Source organism: Mauremys reevesii, linkage group 2 (genome assembly GCF_016161935.1).
Source record: "Mauremys reevesii isolate NIE-2019 linkage group 2, ASM1616193v1, whole genome shotgun sequence".
NCBI classification, from domain to species: Eukaryota; Metazoa; Chordata; order Testudines; family Geoemydidae; genus Mauremys; species Mauremys reevesii.
In genome coordinates, this window is record NC_052624.1 from 269,300,349 (window position 1) to 269,327,894 (window position 27,546).

General features: G+C 43.6%; 1 protein-coding gene across 1 annotated transcript in view; it reads right to left on the bottom strand.

Moving 5' to 3' along the window:
- LOC120397331 overlaps positions 1-27,546 on the bottom strand; it is a 188,544-nt gene that overhangs the window by 36,946 nt on the left and 124,052 nt on the right. The window contains exon 6 of the mRNA XM_039523026.1: positions 35-167. Within this exon, the coding sequence (XP_039378960.1) occupies positions 35-167 (133 nt within the window). The remainder of the gene's footprint in view (positions 1-34; positions 168-27,546) is intronic.

Here is a 27,546-nt window from a genome sequence, read left to right on the forward strand (position 1 = left end):
TCCTCATAATGATAAAAAGGTTCAGATCTGTCACCTGATATCCACATGTAGACAGAGTTTTGGCAGCTGCCAGAGATGGTGCATGCTGAAGTCTCAGATCTTCAGGGCAGCTGTTGTTTCTCTCTGGCTCAGGTTTGTGGCCACCATACGTGTCCTTTGTTGTACTCCTGTCAGTATTAAAAATGCAATATTCAGGAGGGACAATTATTGATGCATACGATTGATTGTGTGCCTGTCCAATGACTACTGTCTGATCAATCAATGTTCTCAAATACGGCACTTTTTGAAATATTGTAATCCACTCCTACCTCTCCCCGAAATCAGATTTGTCTTTTAAAATCATGCTAATTTTCACTGTATATTTTTAAGGACAGTTACCTATTCTAAGTCTTATTGCTTAGCCTAAGTATACTCGATGGGGCTTGATATTGGAAAGCGTGCAAAAGTTATGTGTCAAAGTAATGCATAAAACAAGCAAGCAATAGCTTCCCTCTGGGTTAATGTGCTGTAGCAGAACACAGCAATTCTGTTGAGTCCCACAAGGATTAGCACTACAAAGTATACAGCTAAAGATGCTCTTTGATAGTGAGCAGAACAGGTTTTCCCCAGCACAGGCATGCCTTTCCAAGCCTGTAATATGATTTAACATATTCAAGCTAACAAAGCCTTTGTTGGGGAATAGAACTCTGTGTTCTTGTGGTGGTCATTCATGACCTCACCATATATATTTACCTGCATGTCATGCAGTGAAAGAGCAGCAGCAGGGCACATAACCCACAAGGCTGCACCCTATGATATTTAGGTCTGAATCCAGGTTTGGATTTCCCCTGTGTTGTCTCTGCTGTTCTATTTAAAGCCCTAGTTGAATTGCGGGATGATTGTCAAAATAATTATGGCTGATTTACGGCCAAGCCATGGAAAATTGCGGAAAAGTAATAATGGACCTTATTATTTGCAGTAGTAAAGTCCACTGTTACTTTTCCATGATTTTCCACCGTCAGCTTCCCAGGGCTGAGAGCGGGGAGTCTAGGGCTGACAATGGGGGCTCCCGCTCTCAGCCCTGGGGCGGCTGGGGCTCCCGCTGTCAAAATTGTCGTGAAAACCTAATATTGTGGAATCAACAATGTCCACAATATGGCAAGTTAAGTAGGACCTTAGTTATATTTGTATTACAATGGCGCTACAAGACCCACTCAGGAGCAGGACCATCTTATTGTGCGAGACATTGCACAAACACATAGTATGTGGCCGTTGCTGCCTTAAAGAGCTTACAGTCTAAGTAGGAAAGACAGACAGAGGAAAACTATTATGCCCATTCTACAGATGGAGAACTAGGACCCAAGAAAGACTAAGGCCCAGAGCCTCAAAAGGTATTGATTTCAATAGGAGTGAGACACCTAAATACTTTTGAGGACCTAAGCCTAAGTGACCTGTCCAAGATCACACGGAAAGTCTGGGATAGAGCCAGGAATTGAACCCACATATCCTGAGTCCTAGGCCAGTACCCTTTAACCAGAAGATCCACATTATTTCTTGGTCTCTAGTGGCACAGATCACCACTGGGCTTTTCCTTGGCTCTGTGAAGCCATAACACAAAGTGAGGAAGACTGCCATGTTTCGTTTCTTACAAATGTCCCCTATAAGGACCCAAGTCTGCACCCCTTCAGTTCTGTGGAAGTTGTGCTATAGACTTTGATGGGATTAGGTCCGGCCTGAGGCCCAAAATGAACTCTTGGAGGTTGTAATGCTCAGATAATCACACAGGAGCATTGAGTTAATGGAGGACAAAGTGGATTTGTAACGGACACAAGGTAAACAGTTGACACTAAATAAAACAGGGGGGCATAAAAGGGCTAAACGGCAGGTCTTCCAGCACATCCTCTACTGTGTGAATGGAGAAGCAGTACGGTGTCCCAACAGGCATTGTACCTGAAGTGGGATGATACTTCTCAGCTCAATCACTGCACCACCGGCTACTCTGTGTGCTTGAGTGAAGGCTGTTAAAAGGGAGGGTGGCTCTTTTCCATCTCTCCTTATCACTATTAGTAGTATCCTCTTCAACGTGGATATCAGCCTCCTGCTGTCTTGAACCCCATGAAGCAAAAGGGTTTTAGTTGTGCCCAGACCTTGCACTGATGCACAAAAAAGGTGGTGCAATTTACCCTCTTTGCCTCGCACGTTGAACCCAGGCTGGGCATGATCTCGCCTTTTTTATATTTAATTTGCTCTTTGCTTTTCCAGGTAATTAATTGTTAATCTCAGGTAACTGTTTGTTAGCAGTGGTGTTGGGATTGGGATTGGGGTAGAGTTTTGAATGGAGCAGAACCAAATATAATTTGCCCTGCTTCTCCTGCAGACAGACTACTAGTTTTCTGTATAAGGTTTGGGGGTTTCAGTTAAATCAACATAGATTTTCCAGAGCACTCCAAATGAGCATCACTCTTACCACTTCTCTTGTCCCAGGAACTGGAAAATCTTACTCTAACAGCTACCCTGCGGGAACCTTCCCATCTGTCAGCTGACAGCAGGCATATAAATCTAAGTGCAAAAATAAATAGCTATCTTTCATGATTCATGCACACACACAAAGCAGCCAGCAGCCTGAGGTTTTGGGTGTACATTGATGGTGGGAAGGAGTCAAATTCTGAAGTGGCATTTCTATGCTCTGAAATCATCAGCAAGATTTCTACTAAAGTTAGAACCAAGCCACCCTAGTAATGGTTCTGATAGACCGGCCTGTAATTTACCCAAGTCTTGTCTGTTTGATTTACACACAGGCCTGCATGAGTGCCTGATCCTGCACCACTGAAGTCTGTGGGAATTCTGCCATCGACTTCAATGGGACCAGGAGCACAAGCTTAAAGCAATGTAGCTCCATTCCTCCCACAAGCTTCAGGACCCTTCGAGGGAGTGCACATCCCTTAAGATGCTGAGGTCTGAGTTGATTGGGATTCGTCACATGGTTGAGGTCACATGATCTTTCTACAGGTTCCCTGATTGGCTGAGCCTACCCCATGCACTGAAAGGGCCAGCAGTAAACATACTGATTGTTCTCACAGACCTATATGAGAAAGAGGATGGAGGCTCCAAAATGAGGGAGTGAGGTTTTTTTGATATTCACCAAAGATGCTGGATGTAGTTAGCATGCTATCAGTCCTCTCTCAAAGACAGAGGATCCCCAAGGGGTAGATAGGATGCAGGTCCTGCTGGGAGAAGATGGAATGGTGTGGACATGGATGGCGCTAGGCCTGTGAGGGCCTCTATAGGTTTAGATATATTCAGACGTACAATGTCTGCTACCATCGAAGAGTGTGGCCTAGGGCCTCTCTTCCTTCTGTGCCACCTGCCAGGGAGCTAAGTAAATGGCATAAGGGTTTCTGCTCTGGTGTATTCTTCTCCAGAGGTAAAAAGGCTTTAAGAATTGCATCTAATGGAGAGCTCCTCTGCCTCATAAGGCTGCAGACTTAAAAGTCGTAACAGAACCCTTAATGCCATATCTGTTAACTTCAGTAGGACTACTCCAAAGTGCATCCAATTGCACATGGGTATAACATTTCCCCAAACATATGATGAATAATTGAGCCAGGTCAAAAAAACACTCTCCCCACCCCATCTAGAACCTCAACCTCCAGCCATCATCCATTTCCAGAACTGAATTTGCATCTAACTTTTTATATTCCTGGAATATTTAGATACATTTATTTTCTGTAGGAGATTTTGAGCAAATTTTGAGCCCAAGTGCCCATTACATCATAAAAAGAGCTAATCTTGTAGTATTACTTCATGATTGGTGAGAATGAACAGATGATGTAGCTGTATCATTTGATAATACTTTTTCCATTCCACTAGTATCTCAGGAGGCTGTTAAACAACAGCTACTAAAGCTAGACATTTTTAAATTGGCAGGTCCCGATAACTTGCATCCAAGAGTTTTAAAAGAACTGGTCGAGGAGGTCACTGGATCATTAACATTGATTTTCAACAAGTCTTAGAACACTGGGGAAGTTCCAGAAGATTCAAAGAAAGCTAATTTTGTGCCAATATTTAAAGAGGGTAAATAGGGTGACCCAGGTAATTATAAACCAGTAAGTCTGATATCAATCTCAGGCAAGATAATGCAGCACTTCATAGAGGATTCAATAAATAAAAACAATTAAAGGAGGGTAACATAATTAATGCCAGTCAACATGGGTTTATGGAAAATAGATCCTGTCAAACTAACTTGATATCTTTTTTGTTATGGGATTATAATTTTGGTTGTTAAAGCTAACAGTATTGATGTAATATACTTAGACATCTGTAATCTATTTGACTTGGTACCACATGACATTTTGACTTAAAAAACCTAGAATGACCAAATTAACATGGCACACATGAAATTGATTAAAAGCTGGCTAACTGATAGATTTCAAAATGTAACTGTGAATGGGGAATCATCATCTAGCAGATGTGTTTCTAGTGGGGTTCCATGGGGATCGCTTGAAAAACATCGCAGAAAAACATCATTGATAAAGTTTGCAGATGACACAAAAATTGGGGGAGAGGTAAATAATGGAGTGGATAGGTCACGGATACTGAGCACTATGAATCATTTGGTAAGCTGGGCACAAGCAAACAATATGCATTTTAATATGGCTAAATGTAAATATATACACCTAAGAACACATAAGCTATACTTACTCAATGGGGACTCTATCCTGGGAAGCAGTGATGCTGAAAAAGATCTGGGGGGTCATGTTGGATAATCAGCTGATCATGAGCTCCCTGTGTGACACTGTGGCCAAAAGAGCTAACGTGATCCTGAGATACATAAACAGGAGAATCTTGAGTAGGAAGAGAGAGGTTATTTTACCTCTGTATTTGGCACTGGTGTGACCATTGCTGGAATAATGTGTCCAGTTTTGGTGTCCACAATTCAAGAAGGATGTTGATAAATTGGAGAGGGCTCAAAGAAGAGCCACAAGAATGATTAAAGGATTAGAAAACATGCCTTGTAGTGATAGATACAAGGAGCTCAATCTGTTTATTTTAACCAACTGAAAAATTAAGAGGTGACTTGATTACAATCTATAAATACCTCCCAGGGGAACAAATATTGATAATGGGTTCTTCAGTCAAGCAAAGAAAAGTACAAGAAGTTGATGCTACACACATTTAGACTGGAAATATAGTGTAAATTTTTCACAGGGAGTGTAATTAACCATTGGATCAATTTACTAAAGGTGCTGGTAGATTCTCTAGCACTGACAATTTTTAAATCAACATTGGATGTTCTTCTGAAAGATCTATTCTAGGAATGATTATGGGGAAGCTCTATGGCCTTTTCTATACAGGAGGTCAGACTGAATCATAGACTCACAGACTTTAAGGTCAAAAGGGACCATTATGATTGTCTAGTCTGACCTCCTGCACAGAATCTGACCTACCCACTCCTGTATCAAACCCCTAACCTATGTCTGAGCTATTGAAGTCCTCAAATTGTGGTTTAAAGACTTCAAGGTGCCGATAATCCTCCAGCAAGTGACTTGTGCCCCACGCTGCAGAGGAAGGCGAAAAAAAAACCCAGGGCCTCTGCCAATCTGCCCTGGAGGAAAATTCCTTCCTGACCCCAAATATGGGCAATCAGCTAAACCCTGAGCATGTGGGCAAGACTCACCAGCCAGACACCCAGGAAAGAATTCTATGTAGTAACTCAGATACCACCCCACTAACATCGCATCACAGGCAATTGGGCATATTTACTGCTAATCGTTAAAGATCAATTAATTGCCATCATACCATCCCCTCCATAAACTTATCAAGCTTAGTCCTGAAGCCAGATATGTCTTTTGCCCCCACTGCTCCCCTTGGAAGGCTGTTCCAGAACTTCATTCCTCTGATGGTTAGAAACCTTCGTCTAATTTCAAGTCTAAACTTTGCGATGGCCAGTTTATATCCATTTGTTCTTGTGTCCACATTGGTACTGAGCTTAAATAATTCCTCTCCATCCGTGGTATTTATCCCTCTGATATATTTATAGACAGCAATCATATCTCCCCTCAGCCTTCTTTTGGTTAGGCTAAACAAACCAAGCTCTTTGCGTCTTCTTTCATAAGACAGGTTTTCCATTCCTCAGATCATCCTAGTCGCTGTTTTCTGTACCTGTTCCAGTTTGAATTCATAGAATCATAGAATCATAGAATCTCAGGGTTGGAAGGGACCTCAGGAGGTCATCTAGTCCAACCCCCTGCTCAAAGCAGGACCAAACCCAACTAAATCATCCCAGCCAGGGCTTTGTCAAGCCTGACCTTAAAAACCTCTAAGGAAGGAGATTCCACTACCTCCCTAGGTAACCCATTCCAGTTCTTCACCACCCTACTAGTGAAAAAGTTTTTCCTAATATCCAGCCTAAACCTCCCCCTCTGCAACTTGAGACCATTACTCCTTGTTCTGTCATCTTCTACCACTGAGAACAGTCTAGATCCATCCTCTTTGGAACCCCCTTTCAGGTAGTTGAAAGCAGCTATCAAATCCCCCCTCATTCTTCTCTTCTGCAGACTAAACAATCCCAGTTCCCTCAGCCTCTCCTCATAAGTCATCCTTCTTAAACATGGGAGACCAGAACTGCACACAGTATTCCAGATGAGGTCTCACCAGTGCCTTGTATAATGGTACTAACACCTCCTTATCGCTACTGAAAATACCTCGCCTGATGCATCCCAAGACTGCATTAGCTTTTTTCATGGCCATATCACATTGGCGGCTCATAGTCATCTTGTGACCAACCAATACTCTGAGGTTCTTCTCCTCCTCTGTTACTTCCAACTGATGTGTCCCCAGTTTATAACAAAAATTCTTGTTATTAATCCCTAAATGCATGACCTTGCATTTTTCATTATTAAATTTCATCCTATTATTATTACTCCCGTTTACAAAGTCATCCAGATCTTCCTGTATGATATCCTGGTCCTTCTCTATATTGGCAATACCTCCTAGCTTTGTGTCATCCGCAAACTTTATTAGCACATTCCCACTTTTTGTGTCAAGTTCAGTAATAAAAAGATTAAATAAGATTGGTCCCCAAACCAATCCCTGAGGAACTCCACTAGTAACCTCCCTCCAGCCTAATAGTTCACCTTTCAGTATGACCCGTTGTAGTCTCCCCTTTAACCAGTTCCTTATCCACCTTTCAATTTTCATATCGATCCCCATCTTTTCCAATTTAACTAATAATTCCCCATGTGGAACCGTATCAAATGCCTTACTGAAACTGAGGTAAATTAGATCCACTGCATTTCCTTTGTCTAAAAAATCTGTTACCTTCTCAAAGAAGGAGATCAGGTTGGTTTAGCACGATCTACCTTTTGTAAAACCTTGTTGTATTTTGTCCCAATTACCGTTGACCTCAATGTCCTTAACTACTTTCACCTTCAAAATTTTTTCCAAGACCTTGCATACTACAGATGTCAAACTAACAGACCTGTAGTTACCTGGATCACCTTTTTTTTCCCCCCTTTCTTAAAAATAGGAATTGTAGATGTGCGGACTCACCCCTGAGGCGCCTCCTGCTGGTCTGTTCCAGGAATTAGCTCAATTTCCAGCCTCCGGAGCGCCCTCTGCAGGCTGGTGATCCGCCTGTCCTCTGGCCCCATGTCCCTCCTAGGACCCGGTACCCTTTTACTTGGGGTGCTGCTCCCTAGCAGTAATCCCCTCAGACTTAGGGTCTCCCCTCCCCGGGGAACCCCCACCCTCTATCCCCACCTCGCCTCAGTATTTGGCTACTGCCAGTCGTCGTCTAGCCCCTGCACCCTGGGTCAGACTGCAGTATCAGCCTACTCATCACAGGCAAGGAGGGTTTGGACCTGCTGCCTTGGCCTACCCCTGGGCTGCCCTCTGCAACCCCCAATACCTGTTGACTTTGTGCTAAGCCACAGCCTGGGGCTTTCCAGGCTGGAGCTCCCCAGCTCCCCAGCCTGTCCCCAGCCCTGCTCCACTCAGGTACCCTGTCTCTATCTCCCTGCAGCCAGGCCCTTCTCCCTCTACAGGCAGAGAGAGATTCTTGTCTGCCCCTGGCTTCTCTGCCTTTATAGGGCCAGTTGAGTCTGTTTGGGGCATGGCCCCAGCTGCAGCCACTTCCCCCAATCAGCCCAGCCTAAAAGCTGCTTTCTCCAGTGACAGCCCCCTCCCAGGGCTGTTTTTAACCTTTCAGGGCAGGAGCGGGGGTCCACCCCACTACAGAACTATGTTAGAAATTATCCAGTCATATGGTACAACCCCTGAGTTTACAGATTCATTAAAAATTCTTGCTAATGGTCTTGCAATTTCATGTGCCAGTTCCTTTAATATTCTTGGATGAAGATTATCTGGGCTCCTCGATTTAGTCCCATTAAGCTGTTCGAGTTTGGCTTCTACCTCGGATGTGGTAATATCTACCTCCATAGCCTCATTCCCATTTGTCATCCTACCATTATCCCTAAAGTCCTCATTAGTCTCATTAAAGACTGAGGCAAAGTATCTGTTTAGATATTGGGCTATGCCTAGATTATCCTTAACCTCCATTCCATCCTCAGTGTTTAGCAGTCCCACTTCTTTCTTTGTTTTCTTCTTATGTACCTTAAATGATCACAATGGCCCCTTCTGGCCTTGGCATCTATGAATCTACGACTCTGAAATCACTATTCTCACCCAGGCGGTGACTGCACACACAGATTAACCCCTTCGATGCAGAATTATCCAGTGTTCATACACAATTGCAGTTTTGCATGTACACACCTCACACAGTCAGTTGTGCCTCAAAATTGCAGAGCAGGCCTGCTCACTTTGTGTATATTTTCAACTTCATCTGAAATGTTTCCATCTAGAACTGATTTTCAAAAGCGTCTTACGCTTTGAGACTCAATATGAGTGTTAGGAGTAATTCCTGTTATTTCATGCCTGGGCTCAAGGCTTTGCTGAGCAGAGAAATACTGTGACTGATTAACCTAAAGCCTGGTTCCTTTCCACATTTTCACCTGAGTCCTCTCCTTGAGCAAATACAGTCCAGCTGCCATTGTGCCAATATCAATATAGGTTAGCTTCTAGTCTATAATAAATAAGAAGTCCAGGAGAAGCAAGGCGAGGCTCTGGCTAGATTATGATAGTCTTATATTAAGCAGATAAGGCGGGTTTACTGTGACTATTACCTCTCTTGATATTTCCTTTGACTTTTGACCTTCTTTGATGCAAAGGCTCTGGTCTCCTCAAAGCCAGCTGCGTCTCTCTCTCTGAAGTGCCCGTAGTGTAACGTGATACCTGAGGAAATGGTACCGAGGGTAATTAAAATGTTTGTTGACTTTTGGTACGGCCCACATCAGTGAAGCTGTCCATAGGAAGCCAGTATTTACTTGTTGATTAAGTGCCGCACAATTAAGAGACTAAGGCTAACAGCTTGGTACATAAAGCCATCAGCTGTCCTAGAACTTAATGCTTCATTTCCCAGGTATCCACTCTTTTCCCCATGGACTAAAGCTACAGTCAGCAGACCTGGGTATGAAGCTGTAGTTTGACAAGGGCAGGAAATAAACATCTATATATGTATCTTTTTTTTTTTATTTTGTAGAGTACAGTGAGCATAGTACATCATTCAGTGAGACTTCAGAGATAAGATATAACAACTTTTGAGTGTTTAGAACCTTGTGGGATTGGGCCCTTTGGTATCTATCTGGCGGATATTTATTTAAATCACACACACGCAACACACAACAACATTAAAAGAACATTAAGGCTGCAAAGTCAAAAATTAAAAGTTAGGAACTACCACTATTAATATTGCCGAGGCAACCTTATTTTGGCCCTTTTATGTGAATGCATTATGATACTGCCTTTAATGACCTGATCATTTTTCCACAAGACTGCCACCTCATTCACTGCACAGGCTGTGGCCCCAGGCCTTGTTCACTGCACACTATTCAAACCCTGCTCTGAAGACAGAATGATTACATTCCTACTAGGCTCCTCTCTGGCACTTAACACAATAGTGTCTGAGTGCTTCACATACATTAATGAATTTATTTTCACAACACCCCTGTGAGCTGAGGGGGTATTATTATTCCTCATCCTAGTCCCATTCTCCTCACTTACCCAGTCGCAGTCTCCACTCAGTCTTTTCATCCCAGTCTCCTTGCCAAGTCAGTCCTAGTCTCACCCCTCGGGATGCTCTGTCTCAGTCTTCCTCCCAGGCTCCTTGCACAGTCATTCCCTGTTCCAGCAGACACTGGCATGGAACAATTCAAGTTTGGCAAAGTTATAACCAACTGAAAACAGGGGCTTATAATGGGAAGTGTCAGACAACCTAAATAATAGGCAGTGCTACCAGCACCGTCTATAGCAAGAATATGAACTTGACCCACCTCTGTGTTACATGAGTGTACATCTGGATTGTAGCGGAGCCAGTACAGGCTAGGCTGCCCAAGCAGCCCAAGCGCCGCGCCGCGCTGCCGCCTCGGCGGCCGGTCGTGGTCCGTCGCTCCGCGTGCTGCTGCTCCGCCGCGGCTGCCGGTCACCAGAAGCCGCGGCGGGGCGACCCAGCCGCTGCGCATGCAGGCTGCGGGAGCTCAGGGCGCCGGGCGGGGCCCGGACCGCGCAGATCATGGTGCGCAGGTCCGGTCCCCCCGGCCCCGGACCGGTGCCGCCATGCGGCATGGCGGGAGCTCACCGAGCCACGCCGCCCCCGGAAACAGCGCCCGCAAGCCTGCTTGGCGCGCTGGTGCCTAGAGCCGCCCCTGAGCGGAGCAATGCCAATGTAAAACTGGAGCAATGCAGAGGTGAATCAGGCCCTGTATCTTTACAAATATGAATGTTCAAAACAACTTTAAAATATATGATTCTATATATGTCTTCATTCAGAGGATGCTGCTGTTGTCTCTGCCAGTGGGGGCTACCTTTTACCCACCCTTCCCACTGGAATATAGTAGAGGGGGTGCTGACTCTATGTCATTTGTGGATTTCCCCTGACGCAAAGAAAATCCCTGGATAGCTAGTTAAGTTGGCTTTCTAGCTTGTTTGCACCATCAGAATGGAACAACGCAGCCTTGTCACAGAACTGGTGCGGGTGAGTCTGCAGCTGGAGTGCAGCAGCTCAGTGCAGGCTTGGGCCCATCATTTACCTCCAGACTCTTGCTGAAGTAGGTTAACACGCTACTGTGGTCCCAGTTTTGAATTGGGTGCAACCTATTTCTCAGTCCGTGTTGAGTGTTCCAGTCCCACACTGCAGTTGATCCACCAGGGAAAACCACCAGCTACTGCGGCTAACTAATAGAATGGATCCTTTCGGTTGGTAGTCGAGGGCTATGCTCCAATGCTAAGATTGTGCGTTCAAGTTCCCATGAACGGTTGCTACAATAACACCAGTACTTTGTGTTGATGAACTCAAAACAATGCTTATCTAAAAAATAAATTCCATTATTTCAAAAAATCAATAATATGTGCTATTAAACCACTCTTTTGGCTTTCTATATATATGATTATTGCTAGTACTAGAAGATGTCACATGAGCCATAGATCAGACGAGGGCAGCCTGAGAGCATAACCCAATATCAGAGGCTTTATAACAGAAATTAAAATATGCCATCCTATAGAGATGCAGCACAAGAAGCAATGTTTTCTGTGACTACCCTGGGATTTTCCGGTTACTAACTGTTCTTTTTGTCCTTAAATGTTTGTATTTTGGCCAAGTAAAGCCTGGATGATTTTTTATTATTATTATTTGGATTACGGTGGCATGTCCAGACCCAAACTGAGATCAGGGCCCTCCTGTGCAAGAAGGCATAGTACAAACGTGTAGTGAGACACAGTTCTGCCCTGATTACAATAGGAACAAGACAGGCATAGAATGGATGTAAGATATCATTGATTAACTCAGTTTTACAGCTGAGGAACTCAGGCACAGAGAGACTTGCCCAAGATCACACAGGCAGTCTGTGGCAGAGATGAGAACTGAAGCTTCCATCTTGAGACATTCATCAGTGCCTTAACCACAAGGCCGTCTGTACTCTATTCAGTTACTGTTTTCCATGTAAAGTGCTAGTAACAATGCTAAAGAAACTGAAAGGCTGGAATCGATCACAACTTCTGCGGCAAATGGATTGGGAAGAGCAGTTGGTTTTTGAGCATCTGGAGGCAGAAGGAGAGCATGGCATGGAAGCATAGAGAAAACAGCAGGCTTCCACCAAACGAGAAGGAAATTGCAGAGCAGCGAGTAAAATCACAAAAGAACTACTTGGAAGGTGAGAGAACCAAACTCTACAGGTGGGAAATCCAAAAATTAACAGGGACACACACAGAGTAGAGGGGACCTAAAGGGCAAACGATGAGAGGGGAAGAAGAAATCCAAGGAGAGACAGAGAAAAGGAAAATTGGAAGGAACTGATCCCAGAGACTGCCCAAAAATGGGAAAGGGACGTGGTTGCAGGAGCATATAGGAGTCTCTGTTCAGCAGATATGCTGCTCTGGTTTGCTGTGCTCTATGATCTATCAGAAATGGTAGATAATGACTGGGGCATTTGAAAAAATGCTTAAGTCATTTAGGAACCAAAGTCCTATTGACGTTCCATGGGGATTTGGCTCCTAAGTCAGTTAGGTGCTTTTGAAATGTGAACTCTAGGTCTTTATCCAATGAGGTCAAGAGCAGTCTTTTCAATGAGAGTTGGATCACGTCCTTGGGGAAGCCTGGAGAACTAAGACTGAAAAACCATTGCAAACCATCATGGTCCTGATTTCAAACTGAACCGCCATTTTTGCCAGCACAAGTTTGTTCATTAATGCTTTCACTTGCTAATTCATTGTAGGGGGGGATAGCTCTGTGGTTTGAGCATTGGCCTGATAAATCCAGGGTTATGAGTTCAATCCTTGAAGTAGCCATTTAGGGAACTGGGGTAAAAATCTGTCTGGGGATTGGTCCTGCTTTGAGCAGGGAGGTGGACCAGATGAGGTCCCTTCCAAACCTGATATTCTATGTGCAATTTTTGCCTGAAAAAAAAACTAAAAAAGGCTGGAATTGAAAATCAGGTCCTCTAGTTTAAAGTTTGTTCTCATTGTTACAGTATAACTAAAGAGAGGAGGTTGGGAGTTTAAAAGCAAAGATTCTGCCTTTGTGCTTCATTGTATTAAATTATATATTTAATGGCATTTGATCATTTCAATCCAGTTCTCAGTGGACAGGATCCCCAGATCACAAAACACTGTAACAGTAGCTATTGATTACTGACTTCTGGCATGTGATCAGAGCATTGAACGTTTGTACCCCTGATCATTGAGAACCAGGAAATAAAGATCCATTCTCTTACCAGCGCTACTGAGGCAGAGAACTGGATGAGTTGCTTCAAGTGCTTCAGCTTGTTCCTAAAAGCAAGTGCTATTACAGAGAAATTGAAGAGAATGAAGCCCTCCACACTGCTGTATGGAGCAGGCCCAGAGGCACTGGAAATCTACAATACAATTCCAGTGAAAGCTTGAAGACAACTGTTGACCAATCTGAATTTGAATAGTTAATACATGGACTAATTAGAGACTGAATTATTTGTGGTATAAATGATTGCCAGGTCAAACAAGGTTATTGCAGAAATGGACTTGTCTTTGCAAAGAGTGGATATTTGCAAGGCGAGTGAAAACTGTACTTCCTACATGAAAGTGTTAGCAAGAAACAAACGGAATTAAAGGAATCTGATTTAAAATGCACAACCAGACATAAAGACACAATGCAAAGGTAAATGAATGGCTTAGACCAGATGTCCTTGCAGAAAATGTGACAGCAGTCGCAACATGACACAAAGTTCTCCAGCACCGGGGGCCTGGGGTCATGCATGAAATAAAGGAAACCATTCTTCAAGTGTGTTGCTCTCTCAGCACAAGTTGCAGAGAAATGCAAAGGAAAATACATGCCTGAACACATACCTGAAGGACAAAGTTATAATGTAGGAGCATAGTTCTTTGAATCTTAAGTTACAAAGCAAGGTTCTCCAATAGATTTGTGACAAAACATAAAGGGCTTCAATCTACAGGGATGTCACTTTGATCTTGTTGGTACCAAGGCCGTGGGTTCTCTGCTCAGTGTTCCCCACCCCCACCCCCCGGATCTCTTGTTTCGACCATGTGAGCTGCCGCCCCATCCCTGTTTATCCATTCTTTGTCCTGGGTATGTACCTAGGTCCTGGGTCCTTTCCCTTATCTGAGAGGGTGGACTGTAGAGATGGGCTCTGGATTTAAATAGGCTGACACCAGTCCTTTCCGTGGAGCAGCAGGCACTGTCTGAGGTTCTCTGCTCAGCATCCCTTTCTGGTTCCTCATTGCAGTACCAACTCCCATACCTGCCCCTTTCTATTTTTCCCAAAGAGTAAGTTGGTCTCCATCCTTCTTGGTCTCTCTCTCTCTCCTCCTCCTCCTCCTCCTCCTCAGGGTAACCCATGAGGCTTTTGTGGCTGCCTTCCCAGGTCCTTCCCTCCTACTAAGATCCAAGAAGCTAAATTTACTACAAATATTTTTAAAAAGTTAGACACATTGGTATTGTTGTACAGCATTTTCCCCTTCCCCCACTTCTAATCCACTGGGCCCTTTTAGTGTGCCAGCTTCTACCCAAATAAATCACCACTGAATTTTCACACAACAACCCTGGTTAGTCAGAGCTGAGATTAACAGGCTGTGCAAGGATGGGAATAGGCACAGAATTACTATTGTCGAATCAATCAGCATGGCTGTTTGTTCTAAATTTGTTTTAACTGTTTAGTTTACTATTAGAAGCTGGCCAAGTGGTTTAAGTATGTGTGTCTGACAGCAAGGAATGTATTGGGGGGAGGTGGGGAAATGAGATGTTCCACACAGTTGCTTGAATGTACAACACGCCAACCAGTCTCTGAACTCATCTGCGGAGAAGCATTTCGACTGAAGTCAACGCAGTTGACTGGCAGGTTAAAACCAGTTGGCGAAATGAGAATCTAATTCCTACTGTTCGAAGTTCATTGAAAAGTGAGGGTCTGTATTGACCTCTGCTCAAATGAAGGCGTGCAAATAGCATCCTCCTGCCCCAATGAGAGCCGGTGTGAATGACTCTTCCTGTAACCTCAGTTGCCTGGTTCTTTGTTTCCGGCGTAAATAATTTTGAGCAATACAACGAAAGAGGGCGCTAGATTTGTGTGGAACGTAGGTAACTTTGGGATTAGAATGAGCAACATCCCTCCAAAATGAGGCCCCTTTGAGAGCTGTGTCAGTGGAGGACAAGAAGTGTTTTATTCCCAGCATCCCCCAAAGCTTCCACCATGGGAGGGTAATGTTAGCTTGTAGCTAGGACTCCATTAGAACCTTGCCAATGGAGGCTGCCTGAGGGATATGCCAGTTTTCCAGTTCCACCAATTATGCACCAGCACCTTTCTGCTTCCTGGGTCTTGAATTAGGCCCAAGGTACTTACATGGAACCATTGTGTCTACAAGGAAACAAACTGAGATTGAATGTATTTATTTTTAAGAAGACTTTTTGCTATACATCCACCTATCAGGAATCAATACCTGCCACCCGGTGAACATGAGTCAATGAAGGTCACACAGGCTGTTTTGATTGGTGTGATTAATTGTATATGGTCAGTTCAAGTATATACTGCCACTGGCCAAAGGTGGCAATAATGCAAATTGGTCAGCTGGGAATAAACATCATTCATTCTCCATGACATGAGGAATAAAGGGGCTATGGATGGCTATGGATTTACAGAGCATCAAAAGGCTAACTTGGGTACATTTTATACTGATGTAGCAATAATGGTGATCAGTTGGGGTTTAAACAGCTTCCTAGAGATATGATGAAACAATTAAGATGAATGGCAAACACATGTACCTGCTGGCTGGCTGGCTTGCAGATGCCATACATAGCACTACAGCTCAGTAATAATTGACCGAGTGAATAGCAAGGGCTATTATCGTACTGCCTTTTAGCATCACCTGCAATTCCTGTTGAAGCCCAGGGTAGTTATGGGGCAGAGACCAGCTTTTTGTGCTGTGTTTGTACAGCACCTAGCACAATGCGGTTCTGGGACACCGAGGTGCTACCACAGTACAAATAATAATAATAAAATAAATTGCCTTTGTAGACTGAGGGTCATATGTGGTTCTAACCGGTACTGTATTTAGTGTACAGGCATCTATTGCTAGGTTTTTCTCTTGATTAAGGCTATGTCTACACTTAAAAAATACAGCGGCACAGCTACAGCACTACAGTGTAGACACTATAGCAATGGGATGGGTCCTCCCATTGGTGTAGGTAATCTACCTCCCCGAGAGGCAGTAGCTAGGTCAATGGAAGAATTATTCCATCAATCTCATGCTGTCTACACCAGGGGTTAGGTTGTCTTAACTACATCACATGGGGTGTGGAGTTTTCACACCCCTAAAGGACATAGCTATGCCAATGTAACTTTTCAGTGTAGACCAGCCCTAGTACAGATAATCAAGTGAGACCTAATCTGGGCTGTTTACATCCAACTCCATTTATTTTATTTTGGAATTGGGCCGTAAATACAAAGAACCTTTAGCCATGGCACAAGGCACCTAACACTTATTTAAAATAACAATCCAGTCATGAATAACCACACCGAGTATAACAAAGCATGATCTCCTCACAGTCTCCATCCTAAGCTTCCCCCCACTCATTTGTTTCTAGGAAGGAGCCTGGGAGAAGAGACCAGGACTGCAGCATGCCTAGAAGGTTGACAAATCTGAGGTCTAGAAAACCAAGGTTGGAAGCGAATTCTGAAGTGTGGGAGCTGTCACAGGGAATGCCCCTATCTATTAAGCCAGGAGAGTGTGTGGGGCAGGGAGAGGGGCTCAAATGCCTTGGTGACTGCAGCTGTCATGGTATCTATCACACAGGGAGAGAGGCAGTCTCTAGAGCAGCCGGGACCTAAACCATGTAGGACTGCAGAGACCAAACCCAACACCTTAAACTTCAAGTGAATTAAACTGTTTCACAAATATTTTCTTTCCTCATTCTCCCAACCCCCGCTTTTTGGGGGGGGGGGGCAGCCAGGGAGAAAAGGGGCAGAGTATTTAAAAATACCTTTGGGCAGGATTCTGGGAACCTCATACCTCTACTCAATACTTCTACTCCTTATGGTTCGTCCTCTCCCATCCTAATAACACAGTTCGACGAGGACAGGACACTTGGGCACAATGAGCAAAAGCTGGGATGGGAGCTCTCCAAGAGTCTGCTCCAAAGCCCTTGGGCGTTAATGGAAATCTTCCTATTGTCATCAGCTGGCTTTGGCTGAGACCCCCTAGAGCCCAACAACAAAGTCTGTAAAAGCGGGTTTAATACTCTTTGCATTTTCTGACTAGCTGAGAAGTGACTCAACAAGCAGGGCTGGAAAAGGTCTTTGGCCACATATAACCGCATGATCTTACAACACTTTTTTTTCTTCTACCAGCAGTAGGAAAAGTGCGATGTAATGTCACTTTCCAATGGTATTGGCAAACTCTTCATATAATTCAGTGATGGAGTGTGTCCCCTGGTTCAGATGAGGATCTGGGAATCAGAACGCCTGGGTCCAATTCCCCTACCCCACAGGGGTGTCTAATAAAACAGCCATGATAACAGAGTTGGAGTTATACTGGTCTGAGAGAACAGGGCCCATGGAGTCTATTTCTGATTGCATCTGGCTTGCTGTGTGTCTGTGCAAGTCACTTAACTGCTTGGAGCCTCATTTTACCCATTTGTAAAATGGGGATAAAAGTACTTATCCTTAACAGAGCGTTTTGACAGTTTAATTAAGTAATGTTTATAAAGGGCTTTGAGCACCTATGGTGGAATGTGCTCTTAGAGTGGAAAAATGATTCTATAACCCTCAACAACTGGAAGTGTTAAGAAAGCTGCACAACTTTTCATGGACTACAGGAGGAATATGCAACTAAAGCTGCTTGTGCTAGTCCTGAGCTTGCCTGATAGACTGACATGGGGGCCTGTGTTGAGATTAGATCCTTGCTGTAGGCACAGCTCAGAAAGCTCACTTTTTTCTTCTTCATGGCAGCAAATGTATATCTGAATATCCAGATGCAGCTATTGTGCAGGTGATATGTACTGAGAATGAAGTGCCTTGTGACACAGTCTTGTTTCAATTCATATTTTATTCACTGAATATTTTCCAGCTAAAATACATGAAACATAAGAAAGCAAACCATGGAATAAAAGATCATTGGCTCAGTTACTTGACAAGGGACAGACTTGTACTAACACATCAAATAAGTGCTGAACAGTGTAGTCAGTGTTAATATGTGGCTTCGAAAACCACAATTTTTGCATTCTCTATTATTTTGTTAACACGGGTCTGTCTAGGTATTTATAGCTCACTTGTCACTGCCGTACCAATGGAAAGGAAATGAACAACTATTGTCAGTCAGAACTAAAACAACTTGCCTCATTTAATCTATCTACCTACCTAGATCAGCTTTAGAAATTTACCAGCTAAGGCACAAAAATTTCTCATTCCCTCCGCTCTCCCACATCCTTTTTAGCCTGAGAATTGATGATGGCAAAAAAACAAATGATATTTTATTCACCCCAAGTCAGTGGCTTAGTTGAACTTTGCAAGGCTAATGTAAGTATAGCTCATGCAGGCACCCTACAATAGCTACTCATCATAGCAAAGATTAAAAAGAATTAGTTGCTGTCCGGTAGTTTCCTCTCCTCTCTTGGTTAGGTCATATTTCAAGGAGTTCTTTGGGGAAAGACAACTTAGAGAAGGAAAATCTCACTGGCCATGTTAAAGACCCCTCTGCTGGGGTAAGGCCTTCCCTAAGAGGTAGCCAGGAAAATTTTCTTGTCATGACTTTAACTAGCATCTCTAGTCTGTGAGTCACCCCACTGGCAACAGATGACATTTTTTCTTGCTTCAGTCACATTTAAATCAGTGAAACAGGGATGAAGTATTTCTGCAGAGAAGGAGCGTACGGGTGTGGGTTAAATCAGTCCTGTAGATCCATATAGCTGTGGTTGTGGATTGGCAACATGCACTCTAGGAACATGCAAGGTTATGAATGCCTTTTATCTCACGTTTCATTTTGCGAGACCCCATGATGCATATGAAATGCAAACACTTTATCTCTGTAGCTTCTTGCAGTAATAAATTGAGTTCCCTCCAATCTTCCACTGTCATTTTATGGATTCTCTCTTTTTAGTATGGTTGATTCAGGAGTGCAAACTGAAATTATATTGGATGTTAGGAGTGTTAAAAGTCAGCCACAGCTCAGGTGCATCTGTCTTACATTTCAAAATTAAGGAGAGTGTGCCATCTAGAGGGTGAGGCATTTTGATCCATTTGGAAAGTGGTTCTCAACACTGCACATTACAAATTAGGTGAAGAGAATTAGACCAAACGAGAAAGCGGTCTGATGGTTTCTTTCTGACTGAGTCCTGGAGGAACAGTAATTCTCTTATTTAAATTGTGTGAGCTGAAATACCCAGTTTAATTAAGCTGCGTAGATCAATGGCTTTCACATTTAGTGGAGGACAAAAATTGCTAAGAGAGTGTACACATTTGGAGCAGATACAATAGATTCAGAATATTGAGAATCATGATTATGACCTCTGTGGGTTAAACCCATAAAGCCTAATCCTGTGAGGTGCTGAGTGCAGCTTGCTGTAATTGAACCATTCATCTGGAATTTCCTTGCACACACACTACAGACAGGCAGAGTTCTCATGTATTAAAAATGCTGTACAGAGAAAAATTCAGAGATACCTACATCCCACTGAAGGCCAGGTACAAGATCATGAGCAACCTCAGCTCCCATTTAATTCCAATCCGGCGTACTACAGTCCCATTGAGTCTCAGGTTTTTGCCCTTCAAACTCGTTTTTATTCTGAATATTATATGTTAACACTGGAGAGAATATCCATTGTGCTGCCCTGGGGACCCTGGACATCAGACATATTAGCTGCCATTTGTCAGCATTGTCTAGTAGTGGACACACAATCAAGAGACCTAGTGTCTCGGCTTGACCTTGCTGTTTGTTAGCTGGGTGACCCGGAGCAGGTTATTACGCCTACATTTTCAAAAGTGGCCTCTAATGTTTGATGTCTCCATTTTTGGGTGACCAACTTGTGTCATCTTAGACTTGGGGCTCAGCAGCTACTAGTACATTTGAAGTCAGCAGGAACTGTGAGAATCTGGGTAAAATGGGCCCAGGCTGTCTCAAACTGAGACACTCAAAACTAGTAGCCACTTCTGCAAAATGTGGCCTTAATCTCTTAAATAAACTTTTCACTAACATTGCCTTAAAATATGATGAGAACGGGAACTACTATAAGTCACCAACACTTACCTCTGCCCTTACTAGGCAACCATCTGCTAGCTAATAGTTCTTGCAGAAGTTCAGTCGGGTGACCGGGCCAAACCTCGCTAGTAGTGGAAACTTTTCACAAAACCCAAGTCTCACTTTGTACCCAGAATGCAGGGAATTCTCTTTAGCTCCGAGTGCCACGGCAAATTTCCTCCATTCACTGTATTTTCGCCATGTTGGACATGAAACGTGCTTTCTATTGATACTTTCCACAGACCTTTCAAGGCACATTGATGAGGGGTTACTTCCTGCTGCTTCTCATAAGCATGCAGTTGGGAGAGGAATGCAGTCTGAGCACCTGGAGTCCCCTGAATTCTAATCCCAGGTCTAATGATGATTCTGCGGCACTGAGCAAGTCACTCAACCTCTACGTTTTGGTTTCCCCACTTGTTAAATGGAGATGATATGTCCCTTCCTCACCAGGGCATTAGGAAGCTTTTTAGGGGAAAAAACAATAAGGGCCCCATCCTTGGGGTGAAATTTCCCCTTGAAATCCTTTTCACTCTTTACTCGGCATTAGTCTTTAGTTCAGACACAAGTAAATGATACAGCATAATTCTTCATGGCAAAACAAACAAATAAAAACAAACAGTGCAGATCAGTCCAGTCCTTGGAAGTGCTGAGCACTTCAACTCAGTCAGAGAAACTTTTCTTCCTCAGCACTTTTCTGTATTGTGTGTATTATGATCCAGGCGCTTGTGTTTGCATTCCTTAAATCTCCTAGCATAATATGGCATAATCTCTTTCCATAATATGGTTCCAGGCTACGGCTTGTAATATGTCACAATCTGTGCAGTCCTAAATAGAAAATCTCCCTGCTTTGGTCTGTCACATGGATTTAGGGGAGTGCTTTGCTGCTAGAGGTGTTTTTTTGTTATGAGACATAAGTTCAAGTCTGAGCTGCTGTAAATTACAGGAAGGGCTAAATTCTGAGGTCACTTATACAGCTGTAAAGAAGGGCAGAATTGAGCTCTAAGGTAGAAGTACAAATCACACCAGCTTGGACTCCTTTAGACTCACAATCATGGCCTACAAATATCTACATGGTGAGAACATTGCTGTTAGTGGCTGGTGCTTTACTCTAGCAGAAAAGGGCATAACAAGACACAATGGCTAAAAGCTGGACAAATTCAGACTAGAAATAAGATGTTCATTTTTAACAGTGAGGATAAATAGCCATTGGAACAACTTACCTATGGATGGAGTGGTTTCTCCATCACTTGAAGTCTTTAACTCAAGACTGGATGTTGTTCTAAACGATACGCTGTAGATCAACCAGAAGTGATGGGCTTGATGCAGAAATTATTGGGCAGGATTCTCTGACCTGTGTTATGCAGGAGGTCAGACTAGGTAATCGTAATGGTCCTTTCTGGCCTTAAAAAAATCAATGACCCCTGAACCTTAATGGCGTATTAGAGTATAACTCACTGTCTATGCCAACCCCCCTCACCTATCACCAGCACATTTGGTTGACTGGGTCTAAATGTCTGTTAAGGAGCTGTACACTTGCATGATAATGGTTCAGAAGAGAGGACTGGGGCAAAAACAACTTATCAGGAAGTCGTAAGGATCGAAGTTAAACTAGACCACTCTAACCTAGATCTTCTTAGAATTCCTTCATCTCCTTTCTACGTAAACTACATCAGCTTAAGATCCCTTACACTAATTTACACATTGGTATGTGGGACGCTCAGAGTGTGACTTAAAGAGTCCTAACTTAAATCAGCTCATACACCACTTCTGAATTTGGCTCCTATCCAAAGTGTTGTCTAGTGCTGATGAGTGCAGTTATACACTGGCTGCATCCTAACAGCACTTCATTGTGTGAAGCAATTCCTGTCTCTGTCATTAATAAGTAGTAGTACTATTTACTATTTGTATTGAGATAGCCGCTAGAAGTCCCAGCCATGGACCAGGGACCCCACTTTGCTAGGTGCTGTACATACACAGAACAAAAAGACAGTCCCTGCCCCAAAAAGCTTACAGTCTAAGTACAATCTTACTTTCTACAGTGTTTTGGGAGTGGAAGGGGCTATGTAAGAGAAAACTGTTATTTATTATTAATGGGCTTCTGACACAAGAATAGGTATTTCTAAATTTCTGAGATAAAAGAAAGTAGCTGGAAAATTAATCTGATGGCAGCTTTAAAGCGTGTTTTATTTTTTTATTAATGGACTTTAATGAGACTGTGAAATAGGTTGGATTTCTCAGCCTCAGCTAATATTTTGCAGTTGTAGCCTTAAATCTATTTTTTTCAATTGAAACTTCCAGAATGTACACTTTCTGTTCAGCTTTTGCAACTTCCTATGTGAATGAAATATCCCCTGACCAGAAAACCCTTCCACATCTCTTTCAAAAATTCACCTCAGCAAATGTAACATCCTCACCAGAAGGAAACTCAGCTCATAAAACATTCTACTGCCTTCCTTTCTGTCTGGCTTTCTTCAGGCTTCATTCATAAAAGAGAAAAAAAAAAAAGAAAAAGTGACAGTTGATTCAGAAAGTTGTAAACACTCATCCCTGGGTGATGTGTGGATGGCTAGTGTTGCATATCTCTAAGGACAACACATGCCTGTCTTTCATACTTGACAAATCATAACGGCCACTGTTATCAGCCTACAGTAGCTTCCAAATTCCTACTTGTCACTGAAATTCTTAGAAACCATGACACTGTGAGGGGAAAAAAAAACACCGATCATTCTTATGCAGCAAATGTTCAGGTCCAATTCTGCAAACACTTGCTCAGGTGAGTAATCCTTGTGAATGCAAGTTGTCTTATTGAAGCCACTGGGACCTGAATAAGGGTGCGCAGGACTGGACTGTCGATCAAGGTCCTTATAACAGCTCCCATTAACTTATTTATTATTTGTATTACCGTAGCAACTAGAGGCTCCAAGCAAGATCATCAGAGTTCCATTGTCCTGGGCACTGTACAAACACAAAATAAGAAACAATCTTTGCCTTGAAGAGCTTAAAAGACAGATTAGGAGAGTATTATTAGCCCCGTTTTACACATGGGAACATGAGGCATAGAGATTAAATGACTTGTCCAAGGTCACTCAGAAAGTTTGTGGCAAAGAATTCAGCCCAGCTCTCCTTAGGTCCACTCCAGTGGCTTGATTACTTGATCCTCTTCAGTACCATCTATGTGGAGGCTTTAGGGCCTGGATGCAGTTAGGCCCTTACGTCCTTGTTTTAGGCACCCAGTTTTGTTTCTGACTCTGAGGGAGACAGCAATGCTCATGCTCAAGGTTCTCGGGCACCTATCTCCCACATAAGCCCTAGAGAGATTTACCAGCCAGGGGAATAGAGGCATTTGGCCCCATCCAGCAGGCATCCTCTGAGCACACCTAGCAGATTGGGCCTTTTAAGCAGGTTCACATAACACAGCCAGAGGGAGAGGATGAAGAGGACGTGCCTCATAACTTTTAGCCCAGTGGTTAGGGTACTCATCTGGAATGTGGGAGACCGCCAGTTCAAGTCTCCCTCCCCCTTGAGTCGGAGAAAGGATTTGAATAGGGGTCTGCCACCTCTTACATGAGTGTTCTAACTGTCGGACTATGGGATATTCTTATGTATTCACCCACGATCTGGGAGACCCAGGAGCCAGTCTCCCTGCTCGAATGACTCTTTACTTGAACCAGGAGTGTCCCATGCACTGAGTACTCTAATCACTTGGCTAAACGACATAAGAGAGCTCTCCATCCTCAGCTTCTTGCTAAAACAGCGTAGGCACCTAGCTCCAGGAGAGAGTTCACAGCCAAGAATCACTAGCAGACACACACATCTCCCTAAACCCTGCACTTAGGGGTCTATTTCCTTGAGGGGGTGTGCAGGGATGGCATGGTATTTACCGGAGGAAGTTTTTACCAGGTAAAATCATGTTTTTTACCACCCTGGGAAAAACTACTTAGTCCCAGTTTAAGGCCTTTTTCTATTTTAAAAACTCTTTCATTAATGCACACCACGTTACACGTAATTGTAGCTACATGTTCAAATTGTGGTTACATAAGGCAGTGGGTTAATTTAGGGTTGTACAAATAAAAAAGTAGAACTGCAGTGGGCGTAATACTAACATGTAATTATAACATTGAACAGCAGAATGTCTGTATACATTTTGGTTCGATATTTTCTCAAGGAAGTTGTACATGTCATGACTCATATTTCAGTTTTCAGTATTATACAGACCAAAGTCAAAGCCATTCAATGATATGAAAACGACAGTAACGCAGAGCTGTAGGCTTGAAGCATGCAGCATCACTGACTACCTTCCATTGTCCTTTTGGCCATGCAGCATTCTGTAGCAGAAGATGCACTTTGACATAGTGGATAGACCGAGCCTATTCCTCAGTTTTGAATAGTGGTATCCAAAGTTTGAAGATTTATTCTATGTTTGAAGCGATTTTTCCCCCAGTTTCTTGGGCTAACCCAGGTTCAAGCCAGTTTTTACCAGCAACCTGTGCTGAACGAGTTTTTCACAGGAAATTGCCAACCTCAGGGTTACGGTTTAGCACACACCATTGTCATCGACATCTTCCATTGGCTAGCTTAGGTGGCTTCTTGCCTGGCATGCTGGGATTTGTGAATCACATTCAAAGGCACCTATCTTTCCCCATTCACTGTATAGGACCCTGGGTGCCTAACTTTGTGAATCACAGTGATTAGGTGCCTGAGCCTCACAACACTCAACACCTTTTGTGCATCTTGTTCCAGGTCCCTTGCATTTCCCTACCTCCATATTCAGCTTTGTGACTCCAGTAGAGCTGTGCTGACAGAGCTTCCATAGCTAGCAGCTGGTTCTGGGTCCATACCCTAAGGGGAATTTCCACTATGATGGTCATAATGGGGGTGAAAGGTAGAACGTCTCTGGGTATATTCTATTTCTGCTGTGAACGCTAGTGAGTTCAAGGGAGTGAGGGTGATGCGCACATCTTCCTGCACACCAGTAATACACAAAATTAAAATGTGTTCTCAAACACACCAATGTAATTAAACGTGCTGGGTCTATGGGAGCAAGAACTTCCGACTAATGCTACCACACATGATTCCATATTGCCATTTGAGCAATGGCACTAAGATAATGGGGAAGCAAAGCTGGCAAATATTGTCATGCATTTCCCAACCAGCACCAAGTAAATTTTGAGCCAAACCTGCCAACATAAAAGACAGGGACAGTTTTTTTAAAAAGGAGCCATTTCTCAGCAGTAATATGAGGATACTTGATGATGAGAATACACAATATGCTGCTACCTGGAGCGCACCACACAGTCAAGCAATATGAGCAGTGCCTTCATTCTGGATTTATGTATGCAGGTATGATAGATGTAGTGGTGGATGGGAGGTACTGTAGATTGGTGGTTAACAGCAGTGCGAGTTGAAAGATCTAACTACTATTCCCAGCTCCACCACTGCCGTGCTCTATAACCAACAACTGAGCACCAAAGCACCAAATTTAGAGATCACTTTGGAACATATGGGCCTAAAACCTCTCTGTGCTTTGAGTGCACTAGCTGTAAAATGGGCATGACAGAAGTTCACAGGAGTGTTGTGTGACTGAACGTATTAATATTTGTAGTGTTCTTTGAATCGATGGCCAGATGATGTGACAAGTTATCAATATACTTCCTACATCACTGCTTTCTACATTTGCTCCAACTGATTATCACAGCAGCCCTGGGCAGAATCAGCACAGCGCATGTAAGCAAGGGCAGCGTTAACCCTGATTAGCTATTGCTGCAGAGAGCGGGGATGGGGAGGAGGGGTGTTGCAGACTTTGCTCCACTAGCTCTGGCTTCTTTTGAATGAGCTGGGACTCTCAGCAGGCACCGGGAATTTGTGGAATGTTGAACAGCAGGATTAAGCCATATAACTCACAGACATGAATGATATCTAGGAAGCTGGAACCCCACAGATAGCAGTTTCTAATTAGGCCCCAGAGCTGGCAAACAGCCCTGTCATTCTTGCTGGCAAAGAGGAAGTAGGAATTGTTTGCCTTGCAGTTCTAGGGTCCTAGTTTTCATTGAGGAAAAATGAGTGTGTGTTTGGTACCTGGTAGATTATCTTTCACTGGGCAAAAGTCTAGTTCCCAGGTTTTTGTTTGTTTTTTTTTTTCAATGATTTCACTGTCCCACTGACTGTAAGGTTACTTCCCTTCCTCACCTCACTGGATCCTGTCACAAGTTTCACATTGTGAATGAAAAGCAGAAACTGCTGAGCTGAATGAAACCACTTCTTATTTTCAGTGTTTAGCATTTCCAACATCCCCACCCCGACATGGCCTGTAGTTCATTTCAAGATCTGAACCCTTCCCCCATGGTCAGGAGCTACTGAGAGAGCTAAAGCAGCAAAGAGTCTTGTGGCACCTTATAGACTAACAGATGTTTTGGAGCATGAGCTTTCGTGGGTGAATACCCACTTCGTTGGATGCATGTGGGAGAGCTAAGGTAGTTGGAAACCTTTTATGGATTTTGGCCTGAATGCACAAAGGAGTTTGGTGTTGTGACCCCTCAGCATTGTCACGCCTAACTTTTAGGTGCCTAGAAAATCACTGGGATTCTGGCACCTAAACTCCTATACAATGAATGGGGGAGAGAAAGAGGCACCTTAGAGTGCGATTCACAAAAGCCAGCATGCTAGGCAGAGAGTTGCCAATAGGAGATGCTGACCAGATGGGTCTATGCTAAAGATAGGTGCATAAATCCAAGCTGCAGGGAAATGCCTCTCTCAGCTTGGGATTCTCAGCTGCAAACTCTCTCTTGGTATTAGGCACCTATGCTGTTAGCCAGAAGGCTAACAGGGAGGGAGAGGAGCAATTGCTTCCTTGTAAGTTTTAGCCCCGTGGTTAGGGTGCTCATGTGGGATGTGAGAGACCCCAGTTCAAGTCTCCCCTCCACCTTAGCAGGATCAGGGATTTGAACATGAATTTACCATCTCTGCAGGGGAGGGGGGTGCACTAACCATTGTGTTCTGGTATATTCTGATGTGGGGCTCTCTTAGGCTCTCCTGAGATGGGTGCACTCTGGAAAAAGAATTAAAGCATCAATGGAGCAGGCTCCTGGGCTTCTCACATCCTGGGAGAGTGTGCGCTAGAGAGTCATTCTCATACTTCTGTTTTCTCTCTCTCTCTCTCAAATGACTCCGAAAGCGAGTGAGGACAATAGACCAGTGGTTAGAGCACCTGAGAAGTAGTACATCCCAACTCCCTTTTAGGTTGAG